Source organism: Arachis duranensis, chromosome 5, assembly GCF_000817695.3.
Source record: "Arachis duranensis cultivar V14167 chromosome 5, aradu.V14167.gnm2.J7QH, whole genome shotgun sequence".
NCBI lineage: Eukaryota > Viridiplantae > Streptophyta > Magnoliopsida > Fabales > Fabaceae > Arachis > Arachis duranensis.
Window position 1 is genome coordinate 99,042,397 of NC_029776.3, and position 23,229 is coordinate 99,065,625.

Genomic DNA, 23,229 nt, shown 5'->3' on the forward strand with positions numbered 1-23,229 from the left:
AAACGGGTCATCGGCTCTAGCTGAGATTTCTGCAACCAATCTCTTGGCGAGATGGTGGGTATTGTTTTATTAAAATCTGTTTCATTTATTCGTAAATAACCTGTGCCGAGATATACGTTAGTCTTTTCGAGATTTTAGAGGTACAATACAATAATTATTTTTAATATATAAATAATATTTTTATTAAATTAAATATTAGTATATAATATATTAAATATAAAATGTATATCAAAATAAATTAAATAATACATATACAATAAATATATTATACTGATTTAATAATTAATAAACACATTTTTTATTAACAATATGTCCAAAGAAACGAGAAATAGCTATAAAGCCAATCAATTAAGTAGTGATTAACTTAATTATCTCTGAAACAGCAAGCACAAATTCTGAAGCACGAAAAATGGATTCAGTCCTGACTTACCTAAACACAACCACAAGCATTGGAATCCTTTCTCTTATTATCACCATCTTAATCTATTTACTTTTGGTTCGTCCCTTCCAAGTTGGTGATAATAATGATAATAATAAGCATAAAGAACCTCCTATGGTGTCTGGTGCATGGCCAATAATCGGTCACCTTCCACTCTTGCATGGTACAAAGCCACTCCACATAACTTTAGGTTCCATGGCCGACAAATATGGACCCCTTTTCACCATTAAAGTCGGATCCAAAAGAGTTGTAGTACTAAGCAACTCAGAGATGGCCAAAGAATGCTTCACAAAAAACGACGTCGTTTCTTCCTCTCGTCCTATCCTTATTTCATCTGAGAATCTCGGATACAAACGAGCTATGTTCGCTTTCGCGCCGTACGGTTCATACTGGCGCGAACTGCGAAAGATTGTTACATTAGAACTTCTCTCGAATCGCCGCATAGAGCTACTAAGTCACGTTCGTGTCTCCGAAGTTCAAGCTTCAACGAAAGAACTCCTTAATCTTTGGTCCACTCAGAAGAATGAATCTGGATACGTGTTAGTGGACATAAAGAAATGGTTTGCGGAATTGACATTCAACATAGTTCTAAGAATGATTGCTGGGAAGAGATTCTTTGGAGCCATGAATTCGGAGAGTGAGGATAAGGCGAATGAGTGTTTGAAAAGTTTAAAGGAATCGTTGCGTCTTTTAGGATTGTTCACTGTGGGAGATGCTATTCCTTCTCTAAGATGGTTGGATTTGGGGGGTCATGAGAAGGCCATGAAGAAAACTTCTATGGAATTGGACAGGTTTATGATTGAATGGTTGGATGAACATCGCCAGAAAAAGATGAATTCCGATGCAAGCAATGAACGAGACTTCATTGATGTTATGATTTCGGTGCTTTCTGATGCTAAGATTCATGCGTTTGATGCTGATACCGTAACCAAAGCCACAACGTTGGTATGTATATAATAATCTTTAGTTTCTAAAGAAAATTTATTTTAGGGCTGCGGTTTGAAAAAATATTTTTTTAGTTATTAATATTAAGCTTAATAAGTTATGTTTGATGGGAAGTAAAAATCGATATATTACTTTATCCAAATGAGTTTTATGTGTAAGGGATCGGAGTGAAGGTACTAGATATATAGAAGTGGAGCACAAATCCAATGATATATAATGGATTTCGAACTCATAATAGACCAGATATTACATGAGTATTTGGATATCAGTGCAACTAGGGAGTTTATTTTTTTGGTTCAATATTAGTTAACTTTTATTAATTTTAAATTTTAAATTTTAAATTTGATATCCTAACTTTTAATCCTAAATCTTAAAGTCTCCTAAAATAAATTTAAAAAAATAATTTTATAATTAAAAATTGATTATTGTTGAGTACTTAAGAATCGGTTTTCTATTTTTTATATTATTTAAATTATTTATGTAATCTGTTTTAACAAACAAATAAAACCCACAACCACCAGTAGAAATATAATATTAACTAGGATAATTTCTAATTCTACTCTACTCTATTTAAAATCCTAAAAACAAAAAATATAATAGACATTAAAGTAATTACCTTTCATATAATAATAATAATAAAAGAAAATATAAAAAATTATTTTTTAGTTAATTAATATTAACAAATTTAATTTATATTTAGAATTTAAGATTGAGAGTTAATTTAAAATTTAAGATAAATAAACTAATTTATAGAAAGTTGGATAATATTAATTTAAAAAAATTAGTTTTTAATATTATTTTAATAATAATTAGTTTTTTATTTCTATTATGCGTGTTTTGAAGATCGGCTTTGTTAGGTAGACAACAGAAAATCTAAACAACATGAATAATAGGCTGAAATTTGGCTCAATGAAATTAAAAAAATAAAACACTTCATTCAAATTATTCAACTAAAAAATCTCATTCAATAATTCAAAACTTAACTATACATTATATCCTAATTTATCAAAACATCTGCTTTTCTCCTAAATCTTATGCTGTCGCCACCGTCGCTTAGTCTCCAACCAGCCTCCATCGTCGTCGTTGAGATCCTCCTCATCGCCACTGGTTCATCAACAAGGACTCTTATCGGCGTTGTTCTCCTCCAGACCAAAAACGAACAGCGCCGCTGGTCTCTTCCTCGCCATCGTTACTTGGCTTGCACACACCGTCATCGGCGTCACTCACTCCTAGTGAAAATAACCATTTACTTAAGGATAAATATAATCATCCGCATATCTAGTGAATTGAACATCTAGCATATTTTAATTGTATATAATTAAACCCAATCCAATCAAATAACCATCCACATAAGAATTAAAAAAATATCCGTATACCTACTAAAATGACAATCTTGAACTAGCCATGATTGAATACCAGAACTTAAACTCAGGGAGGCAGCAAACGAAAGGATGGAACTCATCGGAGCCCTTGGTGGGGAGAATGGCACCGTCGTAGTGTTCCTGAATTTCGGGATTAACCGGAAAAGGAAATCGATGAGGAGGTTGAGCATGTAGATTTCGAGGTCGTAGGAGACAATATAGAAGTCTTGGATCAAGTATACGCGTAGAAACGTAGATACAAGCGATGATGAAAGAACCAACCAGCAGCAGAGCATGTGCGGCATGGTCTCGTCAAGAAAATGTTGGTACTATCACAACACTGTGAATTTCTATTGCGATATGACACCATCCGATGAGAAATAGTTGACGGAAATGGAAGAGATCAACATCGGTGAGAGATAAAATGGCGTCATTATCTAAGTTGGAAGAGAACCTGCTACAGCGAAGAGGAAGACAGCGTATCAAGACCTTTGCGACGATGACGATAACGGTTGCAGGATAGACTGCATCGTTGAGAGAATATAACCGTACAAAATGATTTAAGTGTTAATTTTAATGTTTTTAAATATTAAAATTTGATAATAATTATTTAATTAATTAAGAATCTGATTTTTAATTTTAAATTTATTTTTTTTAACTATTATTCATGTTGTTCACTGTATACATTGTTCTTCCATACTTTTCTTTTGAGGATTTGACTTCAAAATCAAACGTGAAATGCATGATAATGGTTTTTAACGTATATAACGTGTGCATTTTTGTCTTCTTTTATTATATTAGAAGAGTTATTGGTGTCTGACTATGAAAGCAAGTTAGCATAGCATTCCTGAAATCAAAATCTTTTAATTTCTTTTTTAAATGGTGACTGTTGATCACCTAGAAATTAAATAATCTAATATTAATTTTTTTGCAGGCAATGATTGCGGGTGGAACCGATACTTCCACTGTTACTCTTACTTGGACGCTATGTCTACTATTAAACAATCCTAGTAAATTGGAAAAAGCAAAAGAAGAACTTGACAAGGAAATTGGAAAAGAGAGAAACGTAAGTGAGTCAGATATAAATAAATTAAGATATCTTCAAGCTATAGTGAAAGAGACACTAAGATTATATCCACCGGCTCCTCTTGCTTCACCTCATGAAATTACAGAGAATTGTACATTAGGGGGATACGATATTAAAAAAGGAACTTGGCTCCTGATAAATGTTTGGAAAATCAACACGGACCCTTATTTTTGGCCAAATCACTTGGACTTCGAGCCAGAAAAATTTCTCACTACTCACAAAGAGGTTGATGTGAAGGGTCAACATTACGAGTTGCTACCATTTGGATGTGGTAGACGAATTTGTCCTGGAATCTCATTTGGCCTTGGAGTAATTCAGTTTATTTTGGCTAACTTGTTACACTCCTTTGAAATCGTAAATCCCTCTAATGAACCTATTGACATGAGTGGAACCCTTGGACTTGTCCATGCTAAAACTACTCCACTAATGGTTATGGTCAAACCTCGTTTATCTTCTAAATGCTATAAAACCATGTAATAATACATGTATGAACCTAGCTTTCCCATGTGATCCATTATGGTTATGTACTTATGTATGTCGGATCTATCTCCTAAGTAAAATACCATGTACTTATGTATGTCGGATCTATCTCCTAAATAAAATAATGTAAATCATTGTGATTTGTTATTGTTGATACATAAATTTGATCATCTATCTTTGATGTTTAATCAAATTATATATATAACTTTATTTCTATTTATTCAATCACATAATATATATATATANATAACTACAATCACTATATTAAAATAGAAGAGTAATAATATCAATTCATATAATAAACAAAACTTCTAACCTTAACAGTGGAGATTTAATTGCTCATAATTTAGAGAAAAAACTAGGGTTCTAAAAAAAACTGTAAACTTATAGAATAGGATGCATAAAAGAAAAGAGTCCAAAGAGCTTAATCTTTTTCCTTTTATATCTAATCCTAATTAATATAAAATATATTTTTTAAAAATAAATAATATCTTTTTCTATTTGTAAATAAAATAAAATTTTAATCAAAATAAAAATAAAATCTTCGGATACTCCTTGATGACTTGGGAACCATTGTAATCCTGAAGGCTAGGCGCCACTAAGGCAGCATGGTTTGGCGTGCTTGTGCGCACCTAACTTGGAGAATCCCAAGTTAGGCGTCACCAATGCCTTATGGATTTGGGAGCTTTTCTTCAACTAGCACCTAACTTCGAGAATCCAAAGTTAACCGCTACTAAAGTAGTATAGTTTGGAAAAAGAAAATGTATACTATTATATATCGTTGAAAAATTCTGAAAGTTAGCTTTCCAATACCACTAGAACCACATCAATTGAATGTTTGTAACTCAAGTTATGCCAGTTGGAATGCAAGGAGGTCAGGATTGACAACATCATCCACTTTTTTCTTTTTCTTCTATACAAACTCTATTAAATCCATCCGAATGCTACCTGAAATAAACTGAATTGCACACGACTAAAAGTAGCATTTATAGTGGTTCATAAATACTTAAATCTTGATTAAATTTAACAAATTCGAATACAAATTTACTAAAAAAATAGAAAACATACTCACACATCAGTATTTCTATTTGTTACTTGCATTTCATATCTTCTTATGTGATTGGGTTTTAAATTTTTCAAATACTCAGATTTTGTGGCTCGCTAGTTTGGCAAAGGATTATGAAGATAAACAGAGAATCAATGTGTTGTGAATTCAAACTTTAATCTGTAGCTCTTTGCTTTGATGCAAATGTAAGTGCATGTTTTTGTTCTTCGTTTCTAAAAGCATAAAGACATTATTTGGATTTGCACATGCAACATAAATATTTGGATGTTGCTCTTTATTCTTGAAATGAGTTATCGTAACAAAGATAAGTGAATGTCAGAAGTTTGTGGCTTTTCTTTTTTAACCATTTTTATTCACGGATTCTTTACTTCTAATTCATATTATCTTTTAAATGATAGCATCAAATTCGTAGTGTAGCCTCAATTATTTTCTATATATTTTTTTAGGGTGACTCGGAATGGATGAAGATGAGGAGGATGTGGACTAAATCACTATAAGAAATATTATTAAAATCGACGGAAATCAACGGTTAAGCCGTCGATAATATTAAAATTCGACGACAAAATGGACAGCGGAGGTGGTCACTATTAAACTTGTTGATTTTTCAAAATTCTAATAAAATCGACGGCTTGCCTAACCGTCGATAATAATTTAATAAAATCGACAGTGTTTCTATCTATAATATGAGTTTGAGAATTTTACATTGTTACTAAAATCGATCACGTTGTCGTCGATATTATTATATAAAATCGATGTCATTTCCGTCGATATTTGATTCAATAAAATCGATAAATATTTTCGTTTATAATATGATTAATAAAATTGACAACATTGCCGTCGATATTTGATTCAATAAAATCGACACAGTTGTCGTCCATTTAATTATTTAGATATCGACAAATTCTTTGTCTATACTTTGTTTTTTTGTCTATTTTAATTTTTAAAAGCGACAGTTTTACCATCGATTTCAATAGTTATATGTTTTAATTATTTTTTCTATTTAAAAAATAGTAAACAATTAATACAAATAAACTTTTAAATATAGAAATAAAATTTATACAGAATATTAGATAACAAGACAAATAAACTTTTAAATATAAAAATAAAATTTATACTAAATATTAGACAATGAGTTTACAAACTTATCAAAATAATAAATAATCCTCTAACATAAAGACTCAAGACAAAATAAATAACTAAATTCGGACTTATATTTATTTAAATTGCAATCCACTAATAACACAATATTTAAAATAAAGCAAAAATCCACAAGGCTTTTTCGATATCGTGGCTCCAAAGAATGAAACCACCAACAGAAACAGCTACTATCCACTTGCTCTGCAAACAAAGAAACAACATTACAACATCCATTAGCTTATAGAACTATAACTTATAATGTTAATTTCATCCTCAATAACCAAACCTTGAGACAGGATAAAACAAGTTTTTTGTCCTTTACAATTGGTTGAATCAACACCATTTCAATTCAAAAGGTACACTATGACATCCTTGAGATTTAAGTAATATATAATGTAACATTTTCATATAGTGTTTTTTTTTTCGGGGGTATAATTTTCCAGCTCCATACTACCCCAAATATAACTCATAGGCAAAAGATTCTGATTCTCTCTAGCTTTGTAAAACAAAAGGCAAATGGTTTCCCTACCTTATATACCGAACCAAAGCCACCTTTTCCCAAAATGCTATTGGTTGAAAACTTATTTGTTGCAGAAAAAATTGTGGACATATCAAACAAAGGCAATTGTGGATCTTCCTCTTGTTGGTCACTTATTACACCTACATAAGGATCATCTAATATGAAGACTACTCAAGACAAGATAAATAACTAAATTTAGACTTATACTCGTTTAAATTGCAATCCACTAATAATACAAAATATTCAAAGTAAAATAATTAAATAACCTACTTATACTCGTCTAAATAATCATCCGAGTCATCAAGATCGTCAAAATCATCCTCCCTTTGAGAACTCTATAGTTGTCCTGGTCGTTGCAGAATAGGTGGGAGTTTTCTATCTGAGGCTGGGGCTGGGACTGGGGCTGGAGCTGTGCTTTTCTGAGAGTTTGAAAAAGTAAAAGGAGGAGGTGGAAAAACACGTGATCCAGAACTTCTAGGACCCATGGTTCTTACATACTCAATCAAATTGCTTAATTGATTACTAAACTGATCAATCTGTTAGTTACTGGTGTTGAGATCCTGCATAATATTTTAATGTTAATAACTATGACTGTTAAAAAAGATAAAACAAAAGAGAAGGGACATACACAAAGTGAGGGAGAATTTTTAAAAAATAATATTAATAAAAAATGACACCAAATTAACTTAATCTGAACTTTTTAAAAATAATATTAATAAAGTATAATTTTTATATATTTATTTAATTATATATATTGTTATTGAAAGAGTTAATCCCTTACACAATATGATTGCCGCATAATAAATCTGGTTCCTTTTTTATTATATTGATATATATGCACTACAAGATTTTTATTTATTTGTGGCAGTTTTTTTTTTTTATTTGTAGAGGTTTATAACCCCATCAAATGGTTTGTGGGAGTTTCTAAAACCCCCAAAATTTGAGGTGCCACGGATCTTTTATGGGGGTTTTAAAAAACCTCCACAATCTATTTAGTGGAGGTTTTGTTTGTGTTTAGTGGCGGTTTTATATTGGACTTTTGTGACGATTTTAAATCACTTTTGTGACGGTTTAAAACCCCCACAAATTGATTTTTTAATTTAACAAAAAATAACTATTTTGTGAAATTTTCAAATCTCCACAAATCCTGTAATTATTTATTTATTTTTAATTTCAAATCATTTATTAATCTCATCTCATTTACATACTCTCAAATTAAAAATTTATTTTTTAATATCAAAAATAGTAAACACACTCAAAGATAAGTCTTAAACACCAATTCGGTTTAGGAATTCCATAAAATCACCACAAAACAAGATAATCCAACTAAATTCAATACACAATTGTAAGCTTCAAAGTTAAGCCAATCCAATCAAAAACAGATTAACAGCCTGCTACCCGTAAATGAATCATAATTCTCATAAAAGATACAGAAAAAAACTTTCAAAAGGTGTAAACTAGTAAACCTCTGTAAACTAGTAATCACTAAAATAATACACTTCTTACTATGCTTAAATATCACTAATATTAAGTTATCCTTCTACTGTAGTGACATCAATTAGAGAGTCAATTACTAATTGCTCTACAAAAACCAAATGTATTGTCAATGGTGGTACTAACCATGGAATGAGTGCTGAATCTAAAGCTAGCTAAATAATGAAGTACCAATCAATTTCACACTGCCATCTATATGATTCCTGTGATTCACTGTCTCTCTAATCTCCTTCAGGGCTTGTACCTTTTCTTCTGCTTCATGCTCCAATCTTTTGTACTATAAACAGAACAAAAACCAACTCACACTGTTAATCATAAGCTGAGTTGATAGGAAAAGGATACAAAGTCAATCTTGAAGTGCATACAACTTTTAAGGTTGAATTATAGAAATTTTATATGGTCTTGAGACTGTCTGAGACTTAAGACTCAAAAAAATATAATAAAATTCGATTCTAGAACGATTATTTTAACAATTTAAAAAAGAAACTCTCACAACACCCTGACAATATTGCTACCACATTGCGATTTATATTGATAAGAAATGGGATCTAAAATTCTAGCACACATATAGAGAAAGAAATAAATATACAGATTGACTTGCTAAAGAGAAAATGACGGCAAATTTTAATTTTTATTTTGTTGATATGCTTCCTAGGACCTTAGGAGTATTATTGATAATGATTGTAGAGAAATTCCCATACCCCAAATAATTATAGCTTAGTTTTCTCTTCTCATGGGCTTAAGTCTCGTTTTAATTAAAAAAAAATCGTAAATAATAATAGTAATAAAGAGAAATCAATATCTCTAAAAAATCTCTAAAACGTAAATTCCAGAAAGTTGTAAAATTTGTTATCAAGGATATCCAAAGCTACCACATCAATATTCACTCCAGTTATGTATTTATGCAATTATTTCCAACGAATATATTATCATGAACCAGTGCAGACACTAGGAGGAATAGGACCACGTATTAAGATACAAGTCAAAGAAAAAGACTCACCATGAATTCCATTTCCCCTGATAATATGGTATTAGTAGTTGTTGTTGTTGTCTCTTCTTCTACAAGAATCTTTGCTTCCTCTCTCATTATTCTGCTCCAAAATGTGCTTATTATGTCCTCATCTAATTAATAATCAGAAAAAAAGTATATAATTATATTAGTATTATTATTGCTCTTTTATTTGTGATCTTTGAATAGTATAATAAATATTGTAGCATGCAGTACCTGAAAGTCCAAACATGCTTTCTATATTCTGGTTCATGCAGAATGTGGGGTTCAAGTTCCACAAGCTCTGACGAACAAGAAGAATAATATATAAGAAGAGATCATCTAATTATTGAAACTGATAATTAAGATGAAAATATAATATACCTTTTCAAGATCACTACTACTAGTTTTGGAATATTGTTGATCCAAAATAATGAACCTTAATACTACATGCTTTGTTTTGCTCAAGTTTTCACTTAAATAATGAACCTTAATATCTTGAAATAATGAGGATACTAACCTGTATGGTATGTGTCTATGAGTTTGAAGATCCCTATACTTTTTCACAAGGCCATGGTCATTAATGTATACCTGAAATGAGATACTAAAAATTATAATATATAGTTAGAAGAACTCAAATTTGCATGCTCAGTAAAACGGAATTATGCTTCACGTATCCAAAAATAAAATTTATACAAGATATTAAAGGAACAAAGCTACCAAAACCACACTAGTATACCAAAACTAATATCACTAATATCAATGGAAATACTAATATCACTAGGCAATTCATCATTGCAAAACCTACCAAAACCACACTACTACAAAGCTCTGCCTCTGCCAATAGTGAACTAATAAACTAGGCATTGCAACCACTGAATTCTGAAACCAACCAAATTAAAGTTTTGTTACATATTCTGATATTATTCCATAAAAATAAAAAGAAAAATGTGTCCTGAATTTACCTCAAAACTGACCTGGGAGGCACAGAAAAAATCAGAATCAATCCAACAGTTGCTGAACCATAAGTTCCCAATGTTTGGCCATCAGGGCATTTATCAGATGATTTGCTGTTCCAAGTATTCACAGCACCTGTTGTTTCATTTCTTTTACCTATAAACGAAATATAAGGTCTCCTGTTATATGCAAAATGCACAAATACCTCTTCTTCATGGTAAAATAAAAGAACACAACCACACAATGCGTGTTTTCTCTCTTAGCCTGCAAGAAATAATAATAATAATAATAATAATAATAATAATAATAATAATAATAATAATAATAATAATAATAATTGAAATTGTAATTTGATAAAGTAAATGAGAGAGGAGATAGGTGTTGACAGCATTATCAATTTGAGACTCATAGAACACTGGAAGACCAATCCCCACTGCAACACTCACAACACCAACCGTTATAGTCACTACCTGAGTTTCGCATAATTATATTCATTATGAACTAATAATAATAGTAATAATAAAGCAAGGTAAATGACAAGTATGAATCATGAACTGAGGAGGCGAGACAGAAAAGAAATTTATTGCTAACAAAGAAGAAATATCAGCAAATTGATAGGGAAGAAGAAGAAAAAGAAGTACCAGTGGCAGTTCAAAGGAAAAATTAGAGTGAGAGAAAGCGGCGTTGAAGAAGAAGCTCAGGAGTAAACAGATTTGAAAATGCGTTGTACCACGACAACTATGGTAGCATCAACGGTATATACTGCGACGGCAACGGCGGCAGAATCTGCGGTGGCAACAGTGACAGCAACGTCAGTATAAAGGGACAGATCTGAAAATGCATTCATAAGATAGGTGGCTCGATCCAGAAGCTCTCTACTACTGCAACGGACACAGCAGTGGTAATGGCGCCGTTGGCGAAAATGGAAGCGGAAACGGCGGCGAAAATGGCGGTAGAGAGTTTAGGGTTTCATCGCCGTTCTCTTCTCCACTAACCAGCCTCGCATCTCCATAAAAAGGAAAAATTGTTTTGGGGGAGAATTTTATATTTTAATGAATTAATTATTAGTGGAGGTTTTCTAAATTGCCATAAATAAAATATATTGTAGAGGTTTTCAAAAATCTCCACTAAAATACTCCCAAAATTAAATATTAATTTTGTAGTGATGCCAGAAGCCAAATAAAGATGAAAAACACTTTCCAGTCCATGCTACAAATAAACTTAGGTTATAAGTTTTAAACTGAGAAGATATATATTTCTATCCTCTTTATAACATGAAAGCAAGAAGACTTGCCAAAAGAGTTAAATTAAAATGTCAAATCTAACATTTTGAGCAAATCAAAGCATAGAATATAAGAAACCAGAAAGCATTATTTTAGGCAGTCAACCAATTCATATGCTTTTTGAAAGATCAGTGATATCATTATGAAACAATCATAAACTTTATACTTTCAGAATATGGCTGTTGTCGGTTGCAGTAGTGAGTGTGACACCATTTTGAAATACAAAGATTAATCTAATAGAATAAAACATGCAAATGGCGAAAAAAAAACATATCAAAAATGCATTTAGAGCCAGAAGCAATGTTAGAAAAATTTGGTGCATCACAGAATAAGGAATACTAAAGTTTAAAATTAGAAAGCTGAAATCATAGATTAAAAATCTCTTAACACCATGCGGGAGTAATGCTGATATAGAATTCTCTAAAAAGGGATAATGCACATAGATCAGAGGCATACTAAAAAAAATCACCATTGAGGATATAATGGTTAAGTGAAGTTGTTAAGAGAGTGTGAGAAAGCTTTTTATAAAGGGCAACTGCAATCCAATTGCATCACCATTCCTAAAGTTAAAAGCTAACAAATGTGTATCATTGTAGAATATTTTTAAAAGTAAGCTAACATAAGAGATTGAACATTTATTTTGTATATTTTTTTACAGATGAAACGAAAGAAAAAGAAAGAAAGGGAAGGAATGGCGCCAACCTTACGAATGGAATCCAAGAAATGAAAATGGCAGGGTTAGAACAGAACTAGAAATATTGAGATCATAACCTAGATATTGCCAGTACATTCAATAGAACGATCCACTCCTCCATTGGTCATTTTAGCAATTATCATCATTTGAGTAATATTAACATCTTAGTCTTTCTTTCCCGAAAATATAAATAATTATGTAGAAAAACTTAGAATGAACCTCTTGTATAGATTTGTTATGATCTTTTGGGTTCACAAATTTATTAATCCTAAACTTCTTAGCTGCCAACAATAATAAATGAGAAAATACTATCAATAAGTGAATACAATTTGTAGATTTAGAAATTTTCTCACATTAATACAGGCAAAGAATATTAATCAAGATTCAAGAGCACTTAAATATATAAAGATGAATCTAAAATCTGAAAACTTTAATTCAATAGCAAACTCAATACATTAAAATTGAACGATAGCGGAAAAACATGTGAGTTGAAGGTTAGCTACTACTCTTAATTTGTTGAATGCGATTCATAAGTAATTTATTTTACAACATTATGGTAAATTAACAAGGAAAACAACGTCAATTCAATTAATAATAACAAAAAAAGGCTGAACACAGAGTGAAATAAATATAAGGGATTTGGTGTCTTGTAGCTTTTCGAAACAAAGAACTTCAATTATAAATCTGTAAATCACACTAGTTCCTAAAATCAGTAGTCATAAAGCACTTCGCTTTCAAGCTAATATGTCTAGAAGAATCCACACATGACTAAAAAAAATAAAATAAACAAGCTGCCAATTTTGCATAATTCGATATCACAGCAACTAGGGGTGGAAAAAGGCCAGGCGGCCTGCCAGGGGTTTGCAGCATGGCCTGTGTTTGGCCTGGCCTGACCTAGCCTGTTATAAAATAGGTACAGGTCCATGCTCTTTTAAAAACCTTAATACATTAATAGGTCAGGCTCAGGCTTACTAATTAGCCTTATAGGCCTGTCAGGTCTGCCTGTGCCTGTTAAAATATAACTAAATATATAAATAATTATTTATTATTAATAAAATTATGAAATATTTTAAATTTATTATATTTTATTATAAATATTTTTGTATATTTTAAATATGTTAAAAGATTAAAATTTTTTGTAAATATTAAATATGACATATTATATATAAATATTTTTATTAAAAAATAAACAGGCTGCAGGCCAGGTTCAGGCCAATCAACTGTATGACAGGTCAGGCCTGTTAAGAGCAAAACCTGACCTAACTTAGCCTGTTTCCACCCCTAACAGCAGCGTAAGACTTTGGAAGAAAATAGCTAAACCTAACACCTAATAAATCTAAAGAGGAGAAGAGAATTAGCTTGAAGAGGCTGAAAAGAAGAGAAAATTGTTGGGGAAAAGGGGAATTTAAGGTTTGGAGGATACCTGAAGAGCAGAGGGGTCATCGGCGTGGAGAGGATCAAGGGGAATTTAGGAATTTCCAAATAAAACTAAAGTTGGCTTTGAAAAGAGTTCAGTAACAGTCAGAAAATAATACCTGGTTCTTGTGAGCTCGATTGAGAGAGAGCGAAGAAGGACTAAAGTAGGAGAAGCGACAGCGGCAACAGAGAGAAGGAGCGACGGTGGCACGGCAGCAGCGGAGCGACAGGCGGCGCGAACAAGAGGAGCGACAGTGGCGGTGCGAGCAAATGGAGTGACGGCGGCGCAACCGTGACGCCGGCAGCGGAGAATGAGGGTTGGTGAGGAAATTAACAATATTGTTTCTCATACGCTCGAATGCAGAAAAGAAAACGATAAAATTGTGTTTCTGAACTTGGAGCGGAAAGTGGGCGCGGGATTGGTGTTTTTAGCAATAAAAATTGACGGTATGTTTGTCGATTTTAATTTGAAAAAAAAAAACAACGCCTTTAGCGTTTATTTTATACATTAAATTCACACCATTTATTTGATTTTAGAAAGCAATCTGGACTGTTTAAATTTATCGACGGAAAGATTGTCGATATTTTAAATATAAAAATAGACGTCATGTCCGTCGATTTTAAAATAAAAGTATTTTCAACCCCCAGTTTATCGACAATATGACGATAGTTAAAAGTGATTTAATGCATCATCAAAAAATCGACGATTAAACTGTCGATTTTATTATTTTATTTTTAATTATCTTATTTTTAAAATATCGACGAGAGAAATAGCCGTCGATTTTTTGCGTCGAATTCATGTAGTGAATTGGTAGGTTATTATTTATATCCTTTACCCCCAAACTGCCTAATTTGTAGTGGAATACTGGATTCTATTTCTTTCCTTAAGTTGAATTAAGCATAATTTAGTTATATATTTTGTTTTAGACACAATTTATATGCCTCATTTCCTTTTAGGTACATTTTATATGTAATATGATGAATATACAGTATAATGTCGCTATGTTGCATACGTAAAACTCTTCTTCTTGTTGGCGCCTCTTTTATTTAGTTAAGAATAATTACCTAAATCAGTAGATGACAATTTTAAAAGTGAATATTTTATTTAGTCTTTAAAAAAAATTAATATACAAATCAATTTTTAAAATTTTATTTTGGTAGACAAATCAGTTCTTAATTTATTTTTTGATAGAGTAATTATACAAATCAGTTCTCAAGAATTTTAAAAGCGAACATTTTAGTTTCGAAAAAAAATTAATACATAAATTAATTCCCAACGTTTTTTTATGTCAGACATAACAGTTCTCCATCTATTTTATTTTTACTATATGTCAACTTTTATAATTATTAACTTAGTTTTATGTACGTGAACGATGTCACTAGTATATTAATACACTCTTTTCGTTAGAAACAAGTAATAAGGTGAATAATTATACTTTAAAATTCAAATTAAAATATTTTCTTTTAATATAAACACATTTTTAAAAATAGGACATCTTTTAATCATATTAAATACAAAAATATCAAATAATTTTAACCTTAAATTTTTAGTAGAATAATTTCTAATAATTTTATTAAACATTATTATTATTATTATTATTATTATTATTATTATTATTATTAATATTTTATTTTTTGGACAAAATATTATTATGTCTGATGAAGAAAAATGTTGAAAATTGATTTGTGTATTAATTTTTTTGAGACTAAAATATCTATTTTTAAAATTCTTAAGAACTAATTTAAATAATTATTCTATCAAAAAATAAACTGAAGACTAATTTATTTATTGGAGTAAAATTTTAAAAATATTTTTATATATTAATTTTTTTAAAAAATTAAAATATCTATTTTTAAAATTTTTAGAGACTGATTTAAATAATTATTCCGTAGTTAATGTTATGGTGACGGTGATGATGATTGATGAATCTTGTTCTTTCCGTTTTGCTTTGTAATATCAGCATCATAATTATTGGTCTTTTTTTTTTCAGTGTTAGGCTATTTTTTTATGAATAATATTATGGTTAATGGTACATAATTAATATAATTTATTATTTTTAATAAATAATTATTTAATAATATTTAAAAAATATGACTAAAATTATAAAGTTATATTATTGAACTAAAGATGTTAGTTAATTTGAATTATTGGTTAAAAGTATTGTTCGTCCTTAAACTTCTCTCTAATATTATTTGTGCCAGGTGAATAATAGTTTGATTTAATTTAAAATTATAGTTAAATTTAAATTAGATAATTATTTTTGTAATTTCTTTTAATTTGTTTGACACTTATAAATATGTGGTACCTGTTATTGTTATTATATGACACATATATAATAGATTCACATAGTAAATAAACAGATTATTTTCTCTAATATCTTCTCACTATAACAATATAGATTATTTTTGAGGATTATAGTGTGTAAAAAAAAATTAAAATTTGTCAAAAAAAATTTTTGATACTATTTAACTATAAAAATATGTTAATAAAAGTTTTGTTAAAAATAGTATTTTTAACATATAAGCGATTTGTGAAAAAAATTTAAATCTTATTTTGATAAATATTGGCTGTCAAAAATAATCTGTTAGAAAATTTTGAGAACATATTTTCTGTGATATATATTAATTGTCAAAAATACTATTTATTTTGACACTTATTGACTATAAAATATTCTCAACAAAAAATTTTAACAAAGAATGAGATGTGATCTTGAAACTAAAGAATAAATTGAGATTTTGAAGATAAAGAATGAGTAGTATAATCCTAAACTGAGAGCAGTGTGATGTCAAAATTAACAGAGCCCAAAAAAGAAAAAAAATAGTAGAGTAAATTGAAAACAAATGAGTGTCAAAATTGAGGAGTAATTTTCTACGGTTAAATTTTTTGTCAAGAAAATATAGAAAATTTGACATTTGTAATATTTATCAAAATATATATTAATTTTGACATTTAATTAGGATGTTAAAAAGTAAAGTGTCAAAATAACTATTTTCTTATAGTGTCTTTTGGTTTCTAATAATCATGGTATTATTCTTGAATTTTCTGAGTTTATCTGTTGCTCCAAATTCCTTTATTAGGAGATTATTATGAGTAGCTAACATCCAATTTTTTTAAAATAAATAATTTAATTTTTTGTTTATTAATATATATAATTTATAAAATATTTATTAATTTGTATAATTTTATTTATTTTATTTATACTATAAATAAATTGAATTTAAGTAGGGACGGAGCCATATAGTGACAAAGGAGGGCAATAGTTCTTTAATTTTAATTTTTTACATGTAAATTATATATAAATTTCAGTTTAGTATCCCTTAAAATTTTATTATGTAAATATTTTTGATCCCCTTTTAATATTTCATCTAACTCTGCCCCTGAATTTAAGTGTACCTAGTTTACAATATAAACGAAATAAATCATATTTTGCGTTGAATGTATCACATTTACACACGTGATACATGAGAGAGAATTACATGTATCTCATTTAATTTACATTTTAAATGAGATACACTTAAACTCAACTCATTTACAGTGTAAACAAGATACATGAAAAACTATTTTATTTACACTCTAAACAAGATAGAATACGATAAATTTCGACCAACTATAAAAGGATCTGCAAGTATTAGTGTTCTCCACAAAACTTTTACTTATTCTTCTCTGTTTTTTCAATAAATTTAGTAAAAATGTCTAGTGGTAGTGGATATATTGTTGTAAGTGTATATTGCAATTGTCACATAAGAAATAGTGACAATGGAGCTGTGTTTGAGTGTGATAGTCTTATTCTCTTTCGCACTTAGAGACTAAACTCTTTGTCTGAGTTAATAAAGAGTTTGATATTGACAATTTTCGGTGCTAATGGGACAAATGAGGTTGGAAGGATTGGGTATAAGTTGTTAGCACCAATAGAAAATCGAGTACTTCAGGTTTTGTGTTTTTTGGCTTGATAGCCACGAGCATGTGCGCTTGATGTTTGATGTCCATAGGAGAATCATAGCTGAATAAGTGATGGAGCTTTCTGCGAAATTTGGTAATGTTGGTAGTGGTAGTTTTGGACACTCAAATTTTGTCCAAAATGACTCACCTTTGCACTGTGCTAGTCCAGTGGTACACATGACATGGACGTGGACAGCGAGAAATCGGATGAAGAATATGTTGTTGATAGCAACGAAAGTGATTCTTCTGAGGATGATGAGGAGGAGTTTGTACTAGAGACTCCTGTCAGTGGAACAATTCAGTATCTTCTTCCTACCCAAAATCAATTCTAGAGTTGTCAGTTATACCCAGTCACTATTATACATTAGATTTGGACGCAATGCACGAAAAAACTTCATTTTCCAATAAAGGTGGAGATGATTACAACATAGATGGTGGTGTGGAATTTCACATTGATCACAGATTCAAAAGCAATGAGAAGTGTTGAGTACATGGTTGTGGAGTCGAATCAATTAAAGTACCATGTGCATTGTAAGCAATCTGTAACATACAAGATGTCCGTGGAGTCTCCGTGTTGTCCTCGATAGAATATCGGATATTGGTAATTAAGTCACTATTCAATGTCTAAAGTATATTCTTGTTTATTATTATTATTTTGAAAATAATGTCTACCGACTCTTTTTTAATTTGTTAGGAAGATGTGTAAATTTAAAAGATTGCACACATATTTAATCTCTACAATGTTTTAAAACCATCAACAATGGGTTAACAATCTCATTTGTTGTGTCTTCCTCTTCGACCTCTCATATAGTCCAACTCATTAATTATTATTCCTGTTCTACAAGATGTAGTTAGGTAAAATTATCATTTTAAATTCTCATAAAAAAGTTTATATTTTAATTTACTAATTATTATTGTTAATTATTCTATTTTTCGATTAACAATTTCTATTTATTTTTGACTTTTCTAAATAATTTTTTATCGTAAAAGTGAGATTTTAAAAAAATTATATTATATTTATCTAAGAAATTTAATATCATTTGAATTCATATTAGTTAGAATTATATTAATTTTTAGTCTATTTTTTCCTTAAATCTTTTAATATAGTTATTAATTCAATTTTATTCATAGTTTATATTTTTATAATTAACGCAAGCTTTTTAAAACACGTTTTTTAATTATAATCAAATAAACATCTTTAGAAAAGGATGTTTTGGCGGCTCTTACATGAGTGGAGGCCAGAAAATAACTATGAATATTCTCCCAGAGCCCAGTAGAATTTTCCACAAATAATCCCATCTTCTCTGCAGCTCCACAGTCCACACACAAAAGCTTATCCATCAAAAATGGATTTAGTCGTTGCAATCGGAATCCTCTCTCTTACCATCTTACTCTGTTTTCTTTTGTTTCATTCCTCAAATGTTTGTCCCATGAAAGAACCTCCGCTGGTGGCTGGTGCATTGCCTATACTTGGCCACCTTCTACTCTTCCATGGTTCACAGCCACTCCACATAACTTTAGGAGCCATGGCCAACAAATACGGACCCCTTTTCACCATCAAGCTTGGTTCCACAAAGATTGTAGTACTAAGCAATTCCGAAATGGCTAAAGAATGCTTCACCAAGAATGACAAGGCTGCTTCCTCTCGCCCCAAACTCATTGCAATTGAAAATCTATCCTACAACCAGGCCATGTTCGGCTTCGCTTCATACGATCCATATTGGCGCGAAATGCGCAAGATTGTTACCTCAGAACTTCTCTCAAACCGCCGCATGGAGCTTCTACGTGACATTCGTGTCTCCGAAGTTCAAGCTTCAACAAAGGAGCTCCTTGGCGTTTGGTCCACTAAGAAGGATGAGTCTGGCTACGTGTTGGTGGACATAAAGCAATGGTTCGCAGAATTGACGTTCAACATGGTTCTTAGAATGATTGCTGGGAAGAGATTCTTTGGCGCAATGAAGTCGGAGAATGAGGAAAAGGCACAAAGGTGTGTGAAATGTGTTAAGGATTTGTTGCGTTTGTTTGGAGTGTTCACTGTTGGAGATGCTATTCCTTCTCTAAGGTGGTTGGATATTGGGGGTCATGAGAAGGCCATGAAAGAAATTGCCAAGGAATTCGACAAGGTTTTTGTGCTATCACATATACTTGTTTATTCTTGTTTTTGAATTTCTCTTAAGGTTTGACAATTAAAATTTTGGAACCACTCAGATAAAGACGTCTAAAACGTCTATTTTTTTAAAGATATTTTTTATTAATTAAAATTTAACACATATAATCGATTAAGCCATATTATTTTTGTCAAAATTAGGGTAGACAAATTAATTTAACCGAAAAATTAGTGAATCAAATCTTAAACCGGTCTAAATTAATATTATTTTTCATAAAAAATGACTACAATATTCTTATTATAAAAAATGACTAAAATACTTTTATTATATATATATATATTTTAAAAACTCTAAATCTTAATCATATAATGGCAGAGAAGTAAAATGTTAGAATTTAGGATTTTCAAAATTAATATATATAATAAGAGTATTTTAGTCGTTTTTTATAATAAGGGTATTGTAGTAATTTTCTATAAAAAATAATATTAATTTAGACAAATTCAAAATTTGATTCACTATTTTTTCGGTCAACTTAATTTGTATGGCATAATTTTAACAAAAATAACCTAATTTAATCATTATGAGTTAAATTTTAGTTACTAAAAAAAATCTTAAAAAAAAGACATTTTAAACGTCTTTATCTGAGTGGTTCCCTAAAATTTTTCGAGTCAATTTGGTTACTAGGAAACCAAAAAGACAAAAACTCAAACTTTTTTTATTTAATATTTATTAATTTTAGTAATAATTAATAAATATTAAATAAATAAATTTTAATTATATTTTATTATTTTCTTATCAAATATTTTTAATAAATTAATATGTCAATTTGATTTCTAAAAGACATTATGTGGTTAAGTTGATCTTTTTCTTCATTTTTTGTTGACGTGTTACTATTATATGATAGACAATATTAAAAATATAAACATGATATATGACTATTTTTTAGAGACCGAATTAAAGTATGAAATCTTTTGAGAACAAATTAACTTAGACTAATTTTTTTTTTAAATTCTTCTTAATTAACCAGTATTATATACATATATTCTACATTGAAACTTCTTAAATTTGAACAAATGTTTTAATTTCACTTGTTTGTATGATATAGATTTTGACTGAATGGTTAGATGAGCATCTCCAAATGATGGATCTGGGTAAAAAGGATGCAAATGAACGAGACTTCATTGATGTCTTGCTTTCAGTGGTTTCAGATGCAAAGATTGATACTTTTGATGCTGATACCATAATCAAAGCCACAATATTGGTATGTATGTACTCTCGATTTATTTTATGCTTCTATTTTCAATATTTTTTGAGATAGTTTAAAGAAACAAAAAAGGGGAGAAAATGGAAAACAATATTTTATTATTTTCTGCTAGTTATTATAGAAGAATTTAATTTTATGCAATGTCAAGTGTAAAATTATTTTACAAGTGCATCTAATTATATAGCGTCATATTAGCAAAAATAATTATCTTTTACATTATCGTATGAATGGTCATTTAAAAAAACAGCTGCAATTGTACGTCTGTATAAAATGTTTTGCAATGTCAGTGTATCAAAATTAAATCTATTATAGAATTCTAAAAATCGAAAAAGGAAACAAAATCTTATTTTTCTTTTCATATCATAATGGAGTTTTCTATTTTTTCTATGGTTTCAAAACTTTAATTTGTAAATAACAAATTAAAATTTTTGTTCGTAGAAATACATTTTAAAAATAAAATATTAGATTTTTTAAAAGTTTTTGTTTCATTAAATGCATTGAAAATATAAAAAATATATTTCTAATAATTTTATTAATAAAGTATTTTCTTTTATAATATTTTTAAAATGTAGGCTTTTAGCACAATTATTTTTCTTATACAAGATTAATGTTGGTTAATTACTAAGTACGTAGACCATTTTTCTCATATATGTCACTTGTGCTTATTTTGTAGAATATGATTATAGGAGCAACTGAAACAACTTCAATTACCATGACATGGGCAATGAGTCTGCTACTGAAAAATCCTCATACATTGGAAAATGCAAAAGAAGAACTTGAGAAGGAAATAGGAAAAGAGAGATGTGTAAGTGAGTCAGATACAAATAAATTAATATATCTTCAAGCCATAATCAAGGAGACATTAAGATTGTATCCACCCGCTCCTCTTACAGCAACTCATGAATTTTCAGAAAATTGCACTTTAGGTGGGTACCATATCGAAAAGGGAACTAAGCTAATTGCAAATCTTTGGAAAATCAACAACGACCCTTGTGTTTGGTCAAATCACTTAGACTTCACGCCAGAAAAATTTCTCACAACTCACAAAGATGTGGATGTTAAGGGTCATCATTTTGAGTTGTTACCTTTTGGAAGTGGTAGAAGGGTTTGTCCTGGAATTTCCTTTGGCCTTCAAATGATTCACTTTATCTTGGCTAATTTTCTGCATTCTTTTGAAATATCAAATCCATATAATGAACCTGTTGATATGGGTGGAACTATTGGATTGGTCCATGCTAAAGCTACCCCACTAAAGATTATGGTTAAGCCACGTTTATCTCCCAACTGCTATGAAACCATGTAGATGTGTGATTATGTGTGTTGTCACTTTGTTAAATCATGTAGGCGAAGGAATCTAGCTATCCAATGTGATTCATTATAAAATACAAAAATCCAAATGATTATGATGTAGATGCATCGCTGCTTTCATCATTTAGTAGCTATGTTCAAATTATATTGGTGATCTTGTTTACTCATTTTGCTTTGTAATCTCACTATGATAGATTGGCATGGGAAAAAATAATATATATTTTTCACTACGATGGGTAAATACTAACTTTATTTGCGGATATCTAATCGAATCAAATTTGGTCCAATAATAGGGTTAGCAATTCAAGTTGTAGTAAAGAATCCACACTCTTAATATATTATAATATATAATTAAATATTATTATATATGTATAGTGAAATAGATGAAAATTGAACTCACCTACTCTTCTTTTCTATAAATTCATAGAATTATTAAGTCAATCACTTTAACTTGGATTGATAATGGAAGTTGAGGATGCAGTGATAATTATATTATTTGCAAAACAGTTTTATATATACATTAAAATTAATTATTTTTTATATTAACACCTTAAATAGTTATTTAAAAAAAATAAATATAATTAAATAATTTTATAAAATATTTTAAATTATTAATGCATTAAAATTTAACTCAAATTTTAATTTTATTACTATCATTTAAAATATATTTTTTTAAATTTTTAGACAATCAATAATTAATTAACATATTTATTTTTTTAATACTATTCCTATTTTTCTTTAT

At 29.7% G+C, this 23,229-nt stretch overlaps 3 protein-coding genes across 3 annotated transcripts; 2 read left to right on the forward strand and 1 right to left on the reverse strand.

Annotated features, from left to right (window-relative positions):
• The first annotated feature begins 355 nt into the window (after positions 1–355).
• LOC107491399 (cytochrome P450 82A3) lies at positions 356–4,450 on the forward strand. The gene is made up of 2 exons (XM_016112249.3): positions 356–1,384; positions 3,680–4,450. The coding sequence occupies exons 1-2, from the start codon at positions 410–412 to the stop codon at positions 4,307–4,309; spliced, it is 1,605 nt and encodes a 534-aa protein (XP_015967735.1). The 5' UTR covers positions 356–409; the 3' UTR covers positions 4,310–4,450.
• A 4,038-nt stretch (positions 4,451–8,488) lies between these two features.
• Positions 8,489–11,321, reverse strand: LOC127747693 (uncharacterized). The gene is made up of 6 exons (XM_052261857.1): positions 11,205–11,321; positions 10,861–10,944; positions 9,902–10,108; positions 9,755–9,821; positions 9,530–9,651; positions 8,489–8,806 (listed from the first exon to the last, which is right to left on the reverse strand). Exons 1-6 carry the CDS (start codon positions 11,319–11,321, stop codon positions 8,681–8,683), a joined length of 723 nt encoding a protein of 240 aa, XP_052117817.1. The 3' UTR covers positions 8,489–8,680.
• Positions 11,322–19,074: 7,753 nt separating this feature from the next.
• On the forward strand, positions 19,075–22,717 carry LOC107491400 (cytochrome P450 82A3). Its single transcript, XM_016112250.3, has 3 exons — positions 19,075–19,930; positions 21,021–21,176; positions 21,853–22,717. The coding sequence occupies exons 1-3, from the start codon at positions 19,154–19,156 to the stop codon at positions 22,480–22,482; spliced, it is 1,563 nt and encodes a 520-aa protein (XP_015967736.1). The 5' UTR covers positions 19,075–19,153; the 3' UTR covers positions 22,483–22,717.
• Positions 22,718–23,229: the final 512 nt, after the last annotated feature.

Excerpts from the sequence above, each read along its gene's own strand:
- LOC107491400 (XM_016112250.3), top strand. The coding sequence starts at position 19,154 with ATGGATTTAGTCGTTGCAATCGGAATCCTCTCTCTTACCATCTTACTC. Across the intron at positions 19,931-21,020 it reads TTGCCAAGGAATTCGACAAG|ATTTTGACTGAATGGTTAGA; the intron begins GTTTTTGTGCTA and ends TGTATGATATAG. Across the intron at positions 21,177-21,852 it reads TAATCAAAGCCACAATATTG|AATATGATTATAGGAGCAAC; the intron begins GTATGTATGTAC and ends CTTATTTTGTAG.
- LOC107491399 (XM_016112249.3), top strand. The coding sequence starts at position 410 with ATGGATTCAGTCCTGACTTACCTAAACACAACCACAAGCATTGGAATC. Across the intron at positions 1,385-3,679 it reads TAACCAAAGCCACAACGTTG|GCAATGATTGCGGGTGGAAC; the intron begins GTATGTATATAA and ends ATTTTTTTGCAG.
- LOC127747693 (XM_052261857.1), bottom strand. The coding sequence starts at position 11,321 with ATGAATGCATTTTCAGATCTGTCCCTTTATACTGACGTTGCTGTCACT. Across the intron at positions 10,945-11,204 it reads ATGCTACCATAGTTGTCGTG|GTAGTGACTATAACGGTTGG; the intron begins GTACAACGCATT and ends TGCGAAACTCAG. Across the intron at positions 8,807-9,529 it reads CAGGGGAAATGGAATTCATG|TACAAAAGATTGGAGCATGA; the intron begins GTGAGTCTTTTT and ends TTCTGTTTATAG.